The 14,403-nt window shown below is 47.5% G+C and overlaps 2 protein-coding genes across 6 annotated transcripts; one reads left to right on the plus strand and one right to left on the minus strand.

Moving 5' to 3' along the window:
- The first annotated feature begins 3,540 nt into the window (after positions 1-3,540).
- LOC120952531 (phenoloxidase-activating factor 2-like) lies at positions 3,541-8,736 on the plus strand. Of its 3 annotated transcripts, none has more exons than XM_040371914.2 (5): positions 3,541-6,440; positions 6,550-6,638; positions 6,714-6,801; positions 7,150-7,249; positions 7,551-8,736. In XM_040371914.2, exons 1-5 carry the CDS (start codon positions 6,351-6,353, stop codon positions 8,282-8,284), a joined length of 1,101 nt encoding a protein of 366 aa, XP_040227848.2. In that variant the 5' UTR covers positions 3,541-6,350; the 3' UTR covers positions 8,285-8,736. The 3 variants fall into 3 exon arrangements, with proteins under 3 accessions (XP_040227848.2, XP_040227849.2, XP_040227850.2); XM_040371915.2 differs by having other exon boundaries at positions 6,723-6,801; XM_040371916.2 differs by having other exon boundaries at positions 6,738-6,801.
- Positions 8,737-8,812: 76 nt separating this feature from the next.
- On the minus strand, positions 8,813-13,986 carry LOC120951535 (sodium-coupled monocarboxylate transporter 1-like). Of its 3 annotated transcripts, none has more exons than XM_049605893.1 (6): positions 13,409-13,986; positions 13,270-13,335; positions 13,154-13,205; positions 13,016-13,083; positions 12,165-12,950; positions 8,813-9,517 (listed from the first exon to the last, which is right to left on the minus strand). In XM_049605893.1, exons 1-6 carry the CDS (start codon positions 13,889-13,891, stop codon positions 9,080-9,082), a joined length of 1,893 nt encoding a protein of 630 aa, XP_049461850.1. In that variant the 5' UTR covers positions 13,892-13,986; the 3' UTR covers positions 8,813-9,079. The 3 variants fall into 3 exon arrangements, with proteins under 3 accessions (XP_049461850.1, XP_040226244.2, XP_040226243.2); XM_040370310.2 differs by lacking the exons at positions 12,165-12,950; positions 13,016-13,083; positions 13,154-13,205; positions 13,270-13,335; positions 13,409-13,986 and adding exons at positions 9,589-10,374; positions 10,441-10,508; positions 10,575-10,626; positions 10,691-10,756; positions 10,821-11,623; XM_040370309.2 differs by lacking the exon at positions 8,813-9,517 and adding an exon at positions 11,521-12,102.
- Between the last annotated feature and the right edge of the window lie 417 nt (positions 13,987-14,403).

Genomic DNA, 14,403 nt, shown 5'->3' on the forward strand with positions numbered 1-14,403 from the left:
TTTGATACCAGTCCCGTTTGTGAGCATCGGACCGGTATGCATGATTTATCGTCGCAAGTGCTTTCATTGGACCGCATTATTTGTTTCGTGATGTGGAGTAATGCTTTGAATCCTTTCCAACTGTCTGTCAAAACGTATGCAAAGCAAACTATGGCAAACTGGTGCCTGGCATAGTTCACCAGAATTCTTTTTTCGATGTTCATTTAACCAGGCTAGACAACGAAAATAAAAGATAAAATTATCCACAATAATGTAACAACCCACTTGAACTGTCATTTTCATGCACGAATGATTCGAAGCGCGGTACTTCGCGGTATTCATCATCTTTAGCGCGATTAACAACTTAACTCTTTTACCGCGTAACACTCCTCAAGGGTTGCAGGTCAAGGGACTCATCTGCTGCCACTTTTGCTTTAAATGCGTTTAAATTAAACAGTTCCGAGGAACAGCTCTCTCCACATACACATACTTATGCTACCCATCCAGCGCGATTTCAGCACTTCACAGTGCCATTATTACCGCCGCATACGGGCTGAGAAGGGCGAACGCGCGAATTTCCATTTCCAATAAATACCACCGCAGCCACGAAACATCACGACAGACACGATTTGTCACAGTTGAATGGTGTGTTCTGGCTAAAAAGTGAAGCACAAAAACCGCTTTTACACACTTTCTATCTATCTCTCTCACTATGCTTTTGATCACACGAACGCTTCGCGTCTTTGTTCCAATTTCCAAATGCTCGTTTTGATATGCACGAAAGCACATTAAAAACATTTCAATCGCCCTTCGTGTGGTGCTATGGGGAAGAAATTATTTGAGGAGGAGGCCATAAATATGGCTCAAACAACCGCTTCAGTAGGTCCCATTTAAGGAAGTTTGGCACTTGAGCGGACGTGCGCCTGTGTCCGCAGCAACATGGCCAAGGCAGACAAACATTCAGGTTTAAGGTTTTACTGGAGCGTCCTCGTGCCGTATTAGATTCGCCCAATGCTAATAACACTCTCGATGCGTGTACAATTATGAGCAACTTTCTTTGTACATCCTCTCATGCGGAAAGTACTTCAGTGTTCACTGCGCACTGTTCTATGCGCTTGGGGCACAAATCATCAAGCCCCTCCTCAGGCTCCGGTTCCCGGTCATCTTCCATTTGTGGAATGATCATCATCTCAGAGCGAATGAAAGAGCTACGTTTCGTCCGCGACTGACCACCGCATCAGCCAGTGTCAGTTGTAAAGCTACGGCGATTCGTAAACCCCCCACCCAAACGAGCCAACAAAGAGGGGGGGGGGGGGGGAGGGCAATACTCTTGTAAACCTCCTTACAGCAAAAGTAAACAACCAATTCGCGTCACAATTCCAACGCGTGAAGGGGATAATTAAGCTGAGCAGAATTTATCCCTTTTATGATGTATTTTGACAGCAAATTAACGTATATGGGCAGCGCACCGACGTGACCGACGTGCCGTCCGGGCGATCCACGCTTTTGGGCCATGCAAATTTATGATCCCTTTTTGCTCTCAGTGTGTGTGTGTGTGTTGCCCGCTTCCCCGGTGCCCGCGTTTTATCGCTCGGTGATCGGTGGGCGGTCGCGCATTTGTGTACGGGCTTTTGTTGCCGTGCCAGCCACTCGATCGTACAAAAGGGCTCCGTAACTGTGTTGGGTTGGGTTGTGGGGCAGATCGGGGAGTCACCCTTTTTAGGGTTCTTTTGTTGTAATTGTTAAATCAAAGCCATTATTCCGCAATCGTATTTAAGTATTTTTTTATTATTTTTGAACATTTCTCACACATTACGGACAAATATTGACCTCCATCGTTAATGCATTCGCACTATTTCCTTAGCAACGCGTCGCTGGACTGCAACGAGAACGATCCTCTCCTCAGCCCAATCTGCCCAACCCTCGTGTTGAAGATATTTCTCCTCCCTCCTTTCTCTGCTCCCTTCCTCGCGAAAATGCTCAAACATCTTTCAACCGTCACCCAATTGCCCACTCCCTGACAGATGATTAATTAACTCAACCTCCCGAGGGCGCTGGTGCAACGTGTTCCAGCTTCCAAACACTCAATGGGCTCGATGAGTGACGGGGCTGCTTGGCGGGACAGTGAAATGTAAATGAACGCGCAAACATCGAGGCGCGCCCAGCCAGCCCGGGAACACTGATCGCGTTCGCATTTTGGCTGCACACGACGGGGCGACGAGCGAGAAGTGTAAGTTTGCGGGTTTTTTTGGTGGCCAGGCGTTTTGTTTCGCGTTCCTTTTTTCCCTCTTTTTTGCTTGTTCTGCGCAACAACGAAGGAATCACGCTGAAGCCGTACGGACAGTAAAGACTTAATTAGGGGAACGATTGCAATAAATTATTATGCTTCTGCCGCACGCACGCACTGCCCGCTCGGATGTGTAATTCGGTGTACTGAGGCCGATTTCAACGGGCTTTACAGGATTCTGTATGTTTGTTTTTTTTTTTTTGGAGGGAAAGGGCAGTTCGTCTTCCGAAAACGAGAAGCAAATAAAAGCAAAGTAAGAGGTTTTGCTCATCACAAAACACCAACGAACGCGGTTTAAGATTTTGCGTTCCGAGATTTTAGAGATCTTTGCACAGGGAGTACTTCAACATGTGAATCTTTGAACGATTGCAAGCTCGTGCACTGTGTGTCTGTGTTTTAAACGAGAACAGTACATTTTCGCACAGCATGGCAGGGGCAAAACGAATGAAATAAGCCATTAAAAAACGGGCAACTTATCATTTTGAAACCATCGCGGGCAGATGATTTCGTGTGAAAGATTTCGCAAGTCAGTCGAACGGTTCGGTTGCGAGTGAACGAACGGATTAAAAGCCCAATCCCACCACCAATTGTGTGTAAATTGTACGATAAAAGAAGCTCACAAACTTATCTCGTTTTTTTTATTTTACTCTCTCGCTCTCTCTCTCTCTTTTTTCCTCCAAATCGAATGCTGACAAACCGCGGCAGTAAACCTAGCAGTAAACGGTGTGTGTTGATATCATCTCCAAAGATCATCTTCAAACCCCAGAAAGGGAAAAAGGGATACAAGCGGTAACTGTAAACCGAGAAAACCAAAAACCAACAAACCCACCCCATTCTTGCGTTCCCAGTGGATTCGTACGATTTCTAGCAAAATAAAAGCCCCCCCCCCCCCCCCCAAACTCCCATTCTCCACCCACATCACCGTCGTGTGGCGTCATCGATATGCCAATAAATAAGCATATCGCGATCTTGCGGCCAACCCTGCCAGCGGCTGCCATTGTGTCGGAGTGTCGCCTGGGCACGGGAACGGGAAGGGCAACTACACGCAACAAAACACACGCATTACGGTGCCCATTAATCGTCCGAGCTTTTTGGCACCCGCGATGGTGAAGATCATGTGGCGGCAAATGCGCCCACCGTGGGACGCAAGAATTGTCATCAAATGCTGTTGCATGGCTGCTAAAAGCCAATAATAAAAAAGTGCAGCAATCTCCCTGTTTATGTGTGCATGAGTCCCTGGAGCAATCAAAAACACCACGGAAAACAATGAAAGATGTGAAGAACAGACAGTGACGAAGCCAAAGACGTGGTTGCCTTTTTGCCAACTATTTAATTGACCAGCTTTTGACCCTCGGTTGGCTCCCGAGTACAACAAAGTCCACACCAAGATGTGGGGAAGTAAGGGCTAAGTATCCACAACAACACAGACACACACACACAAAAAACCGGTAGGAAGCAAACGTTTGTTGTTTGTGCTTCTTGCCGCCAAGGGTGTCCATCGCTGTGTTTGGAATTCATTTCACCATGACGCCATTAACCCGCCAGGCACATGCGCGGGGTGGGGGAGGGAGTGTTGAAGCAATGCTGCGAAACGCTCGTTCGCCTCCCACGTGCACGCGCGAAGCACACGAAAGGAACCGTCACGAGAGGTGGCACTTTTGTCAGCTCCATTATATTCTGTGTTTTGTTCCTTTTTCTTTTATTTGGCTGGTCGTTTTTTTGCTGCTGTGAGTTTTCATTCGTTTTTATTCACATTCGTTCGTTCTTTCATCCAGCTTCCATCGGTTGTGTACGTTCTTTTCTCGATTTTATTTATTTTCTGCTTTTCACCATTGTGTCTTTCATTGTGTCTTGAAACAAACGCGTACTGTCTCTTTACCACCCGCCGCCCCGAACGATGGTACATAATCGTTAGCATAACTTTTTTCATGCCCAATAGAGAAAAATAAACTCATCGTTACAGTGGCAGTGCCTTCGGCAGCGTGAAAGCTTTTCCTTTCCACACAAACGCACCCATACGCGCCCGGCTGCTCAGCTGGCTGTCGATGGTTGTGTGTCCGGAGTGTCCGAATGGCGCAAATTCTGTTTTCTCGTACCGAATTGTTTTGTTTTCCACCGGCTTCTTTATATTATTCTCCTCTCTGTTCGTTGTCCTAGACAGAAACCGTTCGTTGCGTTTGCACCCGAAAATATGCTAATGCTAACGACCGGAACGAAACTGCTTCCCTTGGGCCATCTCCATGGCAATGACAACGAAATAAAAAGGAAAGTCCAAGCGAATCGTTACCCCACAGTCTAGCAATCCATGCAAACACACACACTCACACACTGATATAGAATTGGGATGAAGAATTTGTTGGTTTTTCAGCATCAGTGGAGTTGGCTGGTGGACTAGGTGGTTTGGTTTGGATCGTGTCTAGACGGTCCGGAATCGATGAAATCAATTAAAACTTCTATCCATCAATCGACGCCGCACAAACGGATCCCGACACCATCGAATACAAAGAATGATGCGCTTTTTTTAGGGGGGGGGGGGGAGGCATGACGAAGGAAATGACACATCGAACTATTGTAATGATCAGGGCGATATATCAGCGAAAGACTAGTGGTCTCCGACTTTTGGAAAGTGAGTTCTTTTAAGGAACGTGCAAAGGATCCAGTCAAATCAATGACCAATGGGTAGAACAGTGTTATCAGCCCACTGTTCCCCCCCAACACCACTGATCGGTATCAATGTGTAACCAATATATCATTTTCCTACAAACTTCGCCTTATACAAACCCCTGCTACAATGGCACAAAAACTATTTGGCCCTTTGTCCATGACGTTGACATTTTTCAATTTAACTCATATTCCCTTCTCCGGCCAACTTGTGGACTCATCAACTTCAAAAAAAAAGGGAAAGAAAAGACAACTATTGCCCCAAAAAGGGCAATAAATTATAAGCATGTGGTTTCGGTGACGTTGCCGCGCGTGGTGCCCCACAACTGGCCGGGGAAGATAAGAAGCCGTGACGCGTACGACGCGCGCGACGGCCACTTGATCGTAGCCGAACGCGTCGTCGTGGGTTCGATCGCGTCCTGTGATTACGCTTTTCCAGCTCGGAGATGCCGCGACAAGCACACCCTGACCTCCAACAGCATTGCCCCAAAAATGGCACCATTTAGCTGTGTGTGTGTGTGTGTGTGTGTGTGTGTGTGTGTGTGTGTGTGAGTTTTTTAATACTTAACTTTTGATGCTTCTTCCAACACGTCATTCCTGTATGTATATGGCTCTCCCCTTGTTTCAGAACGCGATGAATGGGGCACATGAATGGGTGCTGTTTGGCACAGGTCCATGAAAGAGCGATGCCGGCTTCGACGAGAGGCCATCTTGCTCTCTCGCTCATGCTCTCTTGCTCTCTCAATGCCAACCCTTATCTGCCTCAGCGTGTTCTCCCAGCAGTGCCGCAGGAGCAACGCGGAAGCAGCGCTGGCGCCACCAGCAGCCGACTTCCACGGCAGTGTCTCGGGAGTGTGCCGGCTACGGAAGAATACAGACTTCCAGTGGAATGCAAAAATAATCCAAAAAACAGACAACACACACACACACAAATTCACAGTCTGGGTGAAAAGGACGGGACGCTGGGTTTTGGTCCGAACGCAGCAGACAAGCAGCCATCCGGCACCCTGTCTGGACGGCATCCGAACCTGGAGCTGTGCCCTGAAGCGTTCGGGGCGGCAGTTTGGTTAGTACTGCTGGTGCGGCGACTACTATTGGATGCTGCGCCGTCAGATGGGCATGTAACTGCGAGACACAAAGCGGACATCTGTGTAGACCGCACAGCAGTAGCAGCAGCAGCACCAGCTGATAAGCCGCGGCCGATCGAGCAGCGTGAGAAATAAGTGCAGTGTGCGTTCGGCCGTCGCGCCCGGGAGCTGTTGTGGAGTGTGTATTGGTTTGCTCCCCTTTTGACGTTTCATGTGACGGAGTGTACGGGTTTGCTTGCACGCATCTCCGTACCCATCTATCGCAGTGCATTGCCGTGTTTTTTTTCCGTGCGTGTGTGTGTGTGTCCGAATTCCAAAATCCCAAAACAGACCAGATGCCGGTACGGTCGGGGTTCTTGCTGCTGCTACTTTGGCTTCACCAACGACTGCCCGCCTCCTCACAAGCAACCGAACCAGCGACAAGGGTAAACCGCCCAGTGATCTCCATTCCCCTCTACCCCCACCCCCAACCTCCTACGGCCACTAATCAAAGTGTACTGTTGTTTGCAATGTCTTCCCTTTGCTAACCCGCAGCGGTGCAGCGGAGGCCTCTGCATCCTGCCCGAACTATGCCGCCCGGTCAGCGTCAACGTGTACGATGAGGTGCATCTGGACTTTTTCAGGTAACGCTCGATGGGTGGTGTGTGGGGGGGGCCTGCGTCGCCCGCCATCGCCATCACGATCCGCTTTAATCTCAGCGTTTCAAGTTTCGATCGTTCCAGCTCCGAGGAGTGCCGGTTTCCCCATCTCAAGTGCTGCCCCTTCGAGCGCATCGTCCGTGCACCGGTAAGTAGGCGAGAATGGCTAGACATTTCACCGACCTTCTCCCTCACCCCACAAAATGTAATCGTGAATGGGTTTTTGGGAGCATCCGTCTGATTGCTCGGTTGGATGAATGAGCCAAAAACAAAAAAATGGCACACATCCACTCTCCATCAGGACAGTTTAATTTGCGAATGTTGATAAGGCGTCGCCGCGGGGTTTGTTCTAAGAATTTATAAAAGCACAGCTATGTTAATGAGTTTGTTTTTTTGCACAAACATTACAATGACCCTTTGACATTTGTGCAAGAAGACTTGAAGTTTGTGGTAGCCCTTATTACTGATGCCGAGGACTTATCGTACCCATTTTCAGGACACGGAAGCACCGGATGAGGCCGAGATCGTATGTGCGGCCCGGAACAACAACGGCATCGGACATGTCGAGCAGAAGGACAAAACGCGCGCCAAATACGGTAGGTTGGGCTGCGAAGTATAAGCATTGGTGTGAGTTTTTTGGCAAGATGTTGAAGATTTTTCACTCATTTTATAGCCCTACTCAGGGGTATGGCTTTGGTTGTACTGTAGCCCCAGTTGGTGTCGTTGGTGATAGGCTAGTGGATCTTTACGCCAATAATTTTATTTCGTTTTAATGCTCATGCCTTGATAGTAAAACTTATTGGAGCAACGCTCCGTTTAATGCTACAGAACGTCGACGTATAAGTCTTATACGCCCCAATCCACAGGATTTTTAATTCCTTGCTTTCCTCGTTTTAGGCGAGTTTCCCTGGATGGCGTTCGTGTACACCGCCCAGGCCGACTACGAGCTGTACCTCTGCGGAGGCACGCTGGTCCACTCGAAGGTGGTCATCACGATAGCGCACTGCATCGAGAACCGTACCGCCAGCGAGCTGCGCGTGCGGCTGGGCGAATGGGACCTGGAGCATATGGTGGAGATCTACCCACCGCAGGACCGGGCCGTCATAGCGGCAGTGACGCATCCGCAGTTTTACAGCGAGCTGCTGCTGAACGACATTGCGATACTGTTCCTCGACGAGCACGTCGACTTTACGGAGGTGGTCGGCATAGCGTGTCTGCCCCCGCAGAACGCCAACTTTGACCACAAACGGTGCCTGTTCACGGGCTGGGGCGAGGATGAGCGGGGCCGCAACTCGTCCGTGCTCAAGCGCACCAAGCTGCCGATCGTACCGAACGGCCAGTGTCAGCGGGTGCTGCGGCGCCATCTACTAAACCGCAGCTTCCGACTGCACCAAGGGTTTCTGTGTGCGGGCGGCGAGTCCGGCAAGGATGCGTGCCGCGGTGACGGGGGCTCCCCGCTCGTCTGCCCGATACCCCAGTCCGAGAATCAGTACTACGTGGTCGGGCTGGTGGCGTTTGGGTACGAGTGCGGCACGCAGGGTGTGCCCGGTGTGTACGTCAATGTTCCTCACTATCGCGACTGGATCGATGGGGAAATCGAAAAGATGTATCATGTTGATATCTTCGTTTAGGGGCCTTAGCCTGCCAGGTTCGGTTCTAGCTGGCCCGAACCCGACACATGCACGTAAACTTTTCGTCATACACTCATTCGTCTTTAGAAACTAAAACGTTCGTACTTACCATGCTTTAAGATTGTTCCATCGCTTTTATCGCTCAAACGTTAGGCAAATACATCCGACTACAAACTGTAAGCTTGCGAAGGCACCACCTATCCTTACCGATAAAAACAGAACGAAATACCAAAAAACCTTTTTTCCATACGTCGATGGACATTCGAACACGTCTTCCCACATGTAGACAGTTTTGCTCTGCCCGTCCCAATTAAATGCTATCGTAAAGCCTGTTTTACGATCAGCGAATGGTCGTAAAAACGAGCTTAACGATTATTTGAAAGCATAATAATTTGTTAATCAGGAATTCGAGAATTCACTTTTGCTCTACAACTCACACACTGAGGACGGTGCTAGTGATCGTTTTGTAGCGCGTAATGCGTTTTGTTACACATCCTTGTTACCATTAATTAGCAACCCGTTTTGTATGCATACGAGCATCAAGGAGAGTTTGTTGTAAAAACAAACTAATTGCCATTAAATTTATGAGAAATACTGCAATGCTTTGCTTGGCAACAGCTACAATGTTGCTAATATTACAAGACACAGTGCAAGTTATAACTGAATAACATCCAATTGAGGTGCTTAATTCTGATGATCTTTTCCTTCACTTTTACAGTAGACTTTTATTCAAGCACTACTCACAACAATTCAGGCCTCCACAAGTCGATGTTAATCCATTTCGACCATCTCAGGCTACTTGAGATTGGATGCCGCTGATCGTGTCGTTAACGGTATGTCCCTAGACTGCTTCTTTCTTATGCACGGTGCTAATAGCTTTGGATCAATCGGTTGATCTCGATCGCGCCCACACAACTTTGCGAGCAAACTTACCACCGTTCCAGCCACGCACGTAACACTCATTCCGAACAGCGTGAAGTACATGTAAGATATATGGTATATAGATGTTTCCATCTTCTCCAACTCACTATCCGGATACTCCTGCTCGATTAGTTTATCTGCATCCATAAATATGCTGTGTATGCTGGTATTATATCTGACCTCGTATCCACATTCCGCGACCGACACTGGCTTTGTGTCGAACGTTCTGCTGCCAGCAGCTATCGAGTACTGCGCATTATAGCACATGTAAAACATTGTCAACAGTCCTGTTATGCCACCATACAAAGCACCCTGCAGAAGATAAGCATGCGATATACAGATACACTGTCTGAGTGATTGTTTTTGTGATGCAAAGCACTTACAGTTCCATTCACCCACGGCATCAGAATGCCCATTACAAACATCCCTAGCAGTGGAGCCGCAGAAGCAGCACTCAATGTCATTGCCAGCTGCATCACCGTGCCGAGATGTTGCACCAACAAAGACAGCATTACAGTCACTGCTCCGTACACCAGCACCGAGCCGCGCATTATGTAGCTAGTTTGTTTCTCCGTCAGCGGCTTCCTGCAGTACGGCTTGAAAAAGTCCTCCAACGTCACAGCAGACAGAGCATTCAGTGCCGATGACAGTGAGCTGAGCGCTGCACTGAAGATGCCCGCCACAAACACTCCAGTCATGCCCGGATACGCCGCAAACGTTTCCATCACAAACAGGGGCAAGAGTTGATCCTTTGCCTTCACCAATTGAGCCGTCAGAGGATCGCACTCATGGTAGGTGGCGTACACCAATAAACCTATCATGAAAAATGTAACATTTATGCCAATCCAACCGATCACAAAGCCCTTCAGCGCTTTTCGGGCATCGTTCAGCGTGGGCAACGCTAGGAAGCGTTGTACCATATCCTGACTGCATGCTATTCCTTCGCAAACCCACACCGGTGCACCTAGCAGCATGATCCAGAAGGAATGGCGCAGCGTTGGATTTGGATCAAAGTTTGGTGCCTCTAGCCTTTCGCCGGCAATGCTTCTGCGTACTACTTCTGCTGGTCCTCCGACATCGTACGTGCCCTTAATCAGGACAGCCAGCAAAGCAAGCAACGTTACACCAGACTGAAGAACGTCCGTCCAGATAACTGCTTTTAGTCCACCCTGAAATGATCGGTGAATTGGTGAAGTTAAAACTGTCAAGGTTATTGTGTCGTACTTTCTACTTACGATGCTGGTATAGAACATGCATATTATGCAAACGATCGGTGTGATGACGTGAATATCCACTCCAGTTACTGGAAATAAGATAGATTTAATTACATGACAATGGTACAACATGCCACTAACTTCACACCAATCACCTTGGTTAAATGCCATCGCTGGAACGTAGATCACGATCGGCATCCACAGTATCTGTCATATATAGCATAGCTTTAAACGCAGAACAAATTAAACTCTCCAACCTCTAAATACCTACACAAGCCAATGCAAATAGTATCGATCCCATAAGTCTCATCCGAGAATCGAACCGACGCTGCAGATACTGTAACACATCCATTACGATATTGATCTCAATTCCGAAGATCGTGCATATGTTTCTTTCTCACCTCGTATGTTGAAGTTATCTGTAGCTCGTGGAACACCGGTAAGAAAAGATAGTTCATCAACAATCCCGCCAGCACCATAGAGAACACAATGTAACAGAACTGACTGCCGTACACATAGATCTCAGTTGCCGTTCCCAACATCGGAACTCCCGATACCCAGCTTGCCACCAATGATACAGCCACTGGAAACGTTTGCATCTTTCTCCCACCGACCAGGTAGTCTTGAGCCTCCGTCATATTCCTACTTTGTTGAGGTCGCCTTTTGCGTTTCATATGATTTCGATAGCCGAAAAAGATCCCAATCATGATGCTGACAACCAGCATCCACACAAACACAACATAGTCCGGCCAATCAAAGTGCTGCAACGGTCGACCGATCGTGTCGATCGTGCTTCCGGAAGTACTATTCACATGTTGGTAAGCTTCGTAATATGAGTATTCTTCTCCGCTGCTACTTTTTAACGTACGCTCACTTGCCATAATTGAACCAAACTGAGCAGGAACGTTGATTGTTCTTCCAACCAAAAGGCTAATGGTACGAGATAACCGTTTCCAAAAAATGGGACTATTGGTATAGTTAGAGATAAGCATTGTTTTTGAGGCTATTCTACTGAGGTCAAATGATCGTTATATTAACACGGATCATCTTGTTTGTTATTCTTTGTAATTCGGTTCCATTTCGCCTGTGAGCAATTTTTCACAGCTGCAATCAACACACTAATTTCTCTGTTGACAAGTTGGAAGATAATCTTTATTAAAAGGAAATGTAACACAATTTCATTTACTTCTTACTACTGGAATAGTAAGCCTAATGCCACCCGGAGGTCTTAATTCATCCGTCCTCAGTTCGTTTCAAAGCAGCTTCACTAGCTTCAGCCTGTTTGCTATCCGTAGGTACGGATTGGAACGTAAGGGGAATATCACGAGGCTGTATCCTTCTTATACACGGTGCTAAAAGCTTTGGATCGATCGGCTGATCACGATCGCTACCACAAAGTTTCGTGAGCAAGCTTACTACAGTTCCTGTCAGACATGTTACGCTTGTTCCAAACAACGTGAAGTACATGTACGACATGTGGTAGATAGATTTTTCCAGTTGCTCAAGTTCGGAGTCATCCTCGGTCAGCCCCATCGTTGCATTGCGCCCGTAATCGTACGGACAGTCTTCTACCGATACTGGTTTCGTGTCGAACGATCTGCTCCCCGAAGCTATCGAGTATTGTGCTTTATAACACATGTACAGCATTACGAGCAAACCTGTGACGCCACCATACAAAGCACCCTGGAAAAATATTTGATTAGTGTAATTGATAATTGATGAAACTGCTTGAAGGGGCGTTTTACCGTTCCATTCACCCACGGCATTAGAATGCCCATTACGAAGAGACCAAACAGAGGAGCCCCAGAGGCAGAGCTTAGTGTCATAGTCAGCTGCATCACGGTTCCTAGATGTTCCACCAATATGGAAAGTAACACTGACAACGCCCCGTATACCAGCACCGAGCCGCGCATTATGTAGTTTATCTGCTTCTCCGTGAGTGGCTTTTTGCAGTATGGCTTGAAAAAGTCCTCCAGTGTAATAGCAGACAGAGCATTCAATGCTGAAGACAGTGAGCTAAGGGCTGCACTGAAGATTCCCGCCACAAACACTCCAGTCATACCCGGATACGCCGCAAACGTTTCCATCACAAACAGGGGCAAGAGTTGATCCTTCGCCCGCGCCAACTGGGTCGTCAGAGGATCACATCGATAGTAGGTGGCGTACACTAGCATACCGATGAGGAAGAAAATTACGTTCACAACGATCCAACCGATCACAAACCCCTTCAATGCTTTCCGCGCGTCCTGTAGCGTTGGAAGAGCTAGGAACCGTTGAATCATATCCTGACTGCACGATACACCGTAACAAAACCAGACAGGCGCTCCAAGCAGAATGATCCAAACGGAATGACGAAGTGTTGGATCTGGATCAAAAATTGGTGCCTCCAGACGACCTCCGGCAATGTTTCGCTGCACAACTTCGGCAGGACCTCCGACATCGTACGTACCCTTGATCAGGACAGCCAACAAAGCCAACAGCGTTACGCCAGACTGAATAACATCCGTCCAGACGACAGCTTTCAGTCCACCCTAGAAGATTGCAATGGAAATAATGGTTACCAAAGTTTTTTCGAATAATTACAATTTCAACTCACAATACTGGTATAAAACACACAGATCATGCAAACGATCGGTGTAACGATGTGGATGCTCATTCCAGTTACTATAAATTGAGGATTAAAGATAAAGAATTAGGATAATAGTTACACCCACTGTTCATCCGCTACACTTGCCTTGGTTAAATGCCAATGCTGGAACGTAGATCACGATTGGCATCCATAGGAGCTTTGGGAAGAGTTTCGTTAAACTTCATTATTAATCAACTATATAGTTTACTGTTTATACTTACACAAGCTACTGTGAAGAGTATTGATCCAAACAGACGCATTCGATGATCGAAACGACGTTGAAGATACTGTAAAAATCAAAACAAATCCATCTTATTTCCGAACGCATCATTCCATTCTTTTTCGGGCACATCGACTCACCTCGTAAGCTGATGTTATTTGCAACTCGTGAAACACGGGCAAGAACACATGATGCATCACAAAACCCATCATAATCACGGCAAACACTATGTAGCAGTACTGCGTACCGTATACGTAGATCTCGGTGGACGTACCCAGCAGCGAGATCCCGGAGATCCAGCTCGCTACTAAAGAAACCGAAACCGGGAAGATCTGCATCTTCCTGCCACCGACCAAATAGTCTAGCGCTTCCGACTCTCTGCGTGCCTGCTTTCGGCGATGCTTATGCTTCTGGTGATCTTTGTATCCGAAGAAAATCCCAATCACGATGCAGATCAGCAACATCAGCACAAACACGACATAGTCGGGCCAATCGAAGCGCTGCAACGATCGACTGATCGAGTCAATCGTTTGCCCGGGTGGTTCGCTTTCTTCAAAGCTTGTCGTTTCATCGGTCGAATAATCCTCATCACTTCGGCCTTTTAACAACCAATCACTGGACATTGTTCAACCGAGCGCAAGCAGCTGACCCGACGTGGTCGACGTACACCAACTAGTTAACGTACACGGGACTGACCAGCTCGTACCATAGGTGCCACCACCGCTGTGCCAATTGCCAGGCTCATACCATTTATCTACTGACATTGCCAGTGAATCCCTTCATCAACATAGATAAGGGGGTGAATTATGATCTTTAGGCAGCGCCAATCTCGAGATAGCTATAGCGTTGTATATTTGAATTTATTTTTAAATTTTTAAAAGGCCCCACCGTGGTTGACGGAGAACTGGTAAACATAGCATGAAAATTTGCTATAAAATGTTCAACATAAACCGAGTGGCCAAACATCGTATGCTTCCTTATGGGGTGTTGAAGATTCCCGTGCTGTATTCTATCATAGAGATTAGCGTTAAACTAACAGATTATACACAAGATGGGCTCACACACAGCATGATTTATAGCAGTTGGCTATACAGTAGGTCAGAATGATGACGCGCTGAATTCAGCGCTGAATTGT

Source organism: Anopheles coluzzii, chromosome 2 (genome assembly GCF_943734685.1).
Source record: "Anopheles coluzzii chromosome 2, AcolN3, whole genome shotgun sequence".
NCBI classification, from domain to species: domain Eukaryota; kingdom Metazoa; phylum Arthropoda; class Insecta; order Diptera; family Culicidae; genus Anopheles; species Anopheles coluzzii.

Excerpts from the sequence above, each read along its gene's own strand:
- LOC120952531 (XM_040371914.2), top strand. The coding sequence starts at position 6,351 with ATGCCGGTACGGTCGGGGTTCTTGCTGCTGCTACTTTGGCTTCACCAA. Across the intron at positions 6,441-6,549 it reads CAACCGAACCAGCGACAAGG|CGGTGCAGCGGAGGCCTCTG; the intron begins GTAAACCGCCCA and ends GCTAACCCGCAG. Across the intron at positions 7,250-7,550 it reads CAAAACGCGCGCCAAATACG|GCGAGTTTCCCTGGATGGCG; the intron begins GTAGGTTGGGCT and ends TCCTCGTTTTAG.
- LOC120951535 (XM_040370310.2), bottom strand. The coding sequence starts at position 11,411 with ATGCTTATCTCTAACTATACCAATAGTCCCATTTTTTGGAAACGGTTA. Across the intron at positions 10,627-10,690 it reads TACTATTTGCATTGGCTTGT|ATACTGTGGATGCCGATCGT; the intron begins GTAGGTATTTAG and ends TATATATGACAG. Across the intron at positions 10,375-10,440 it reads GCATGTTCTATACCAGCATC|GGTGGACTAAAAGCAGTTAT; the intron begins GTAAGTAGAAAG and ends CGATCATTTCAG.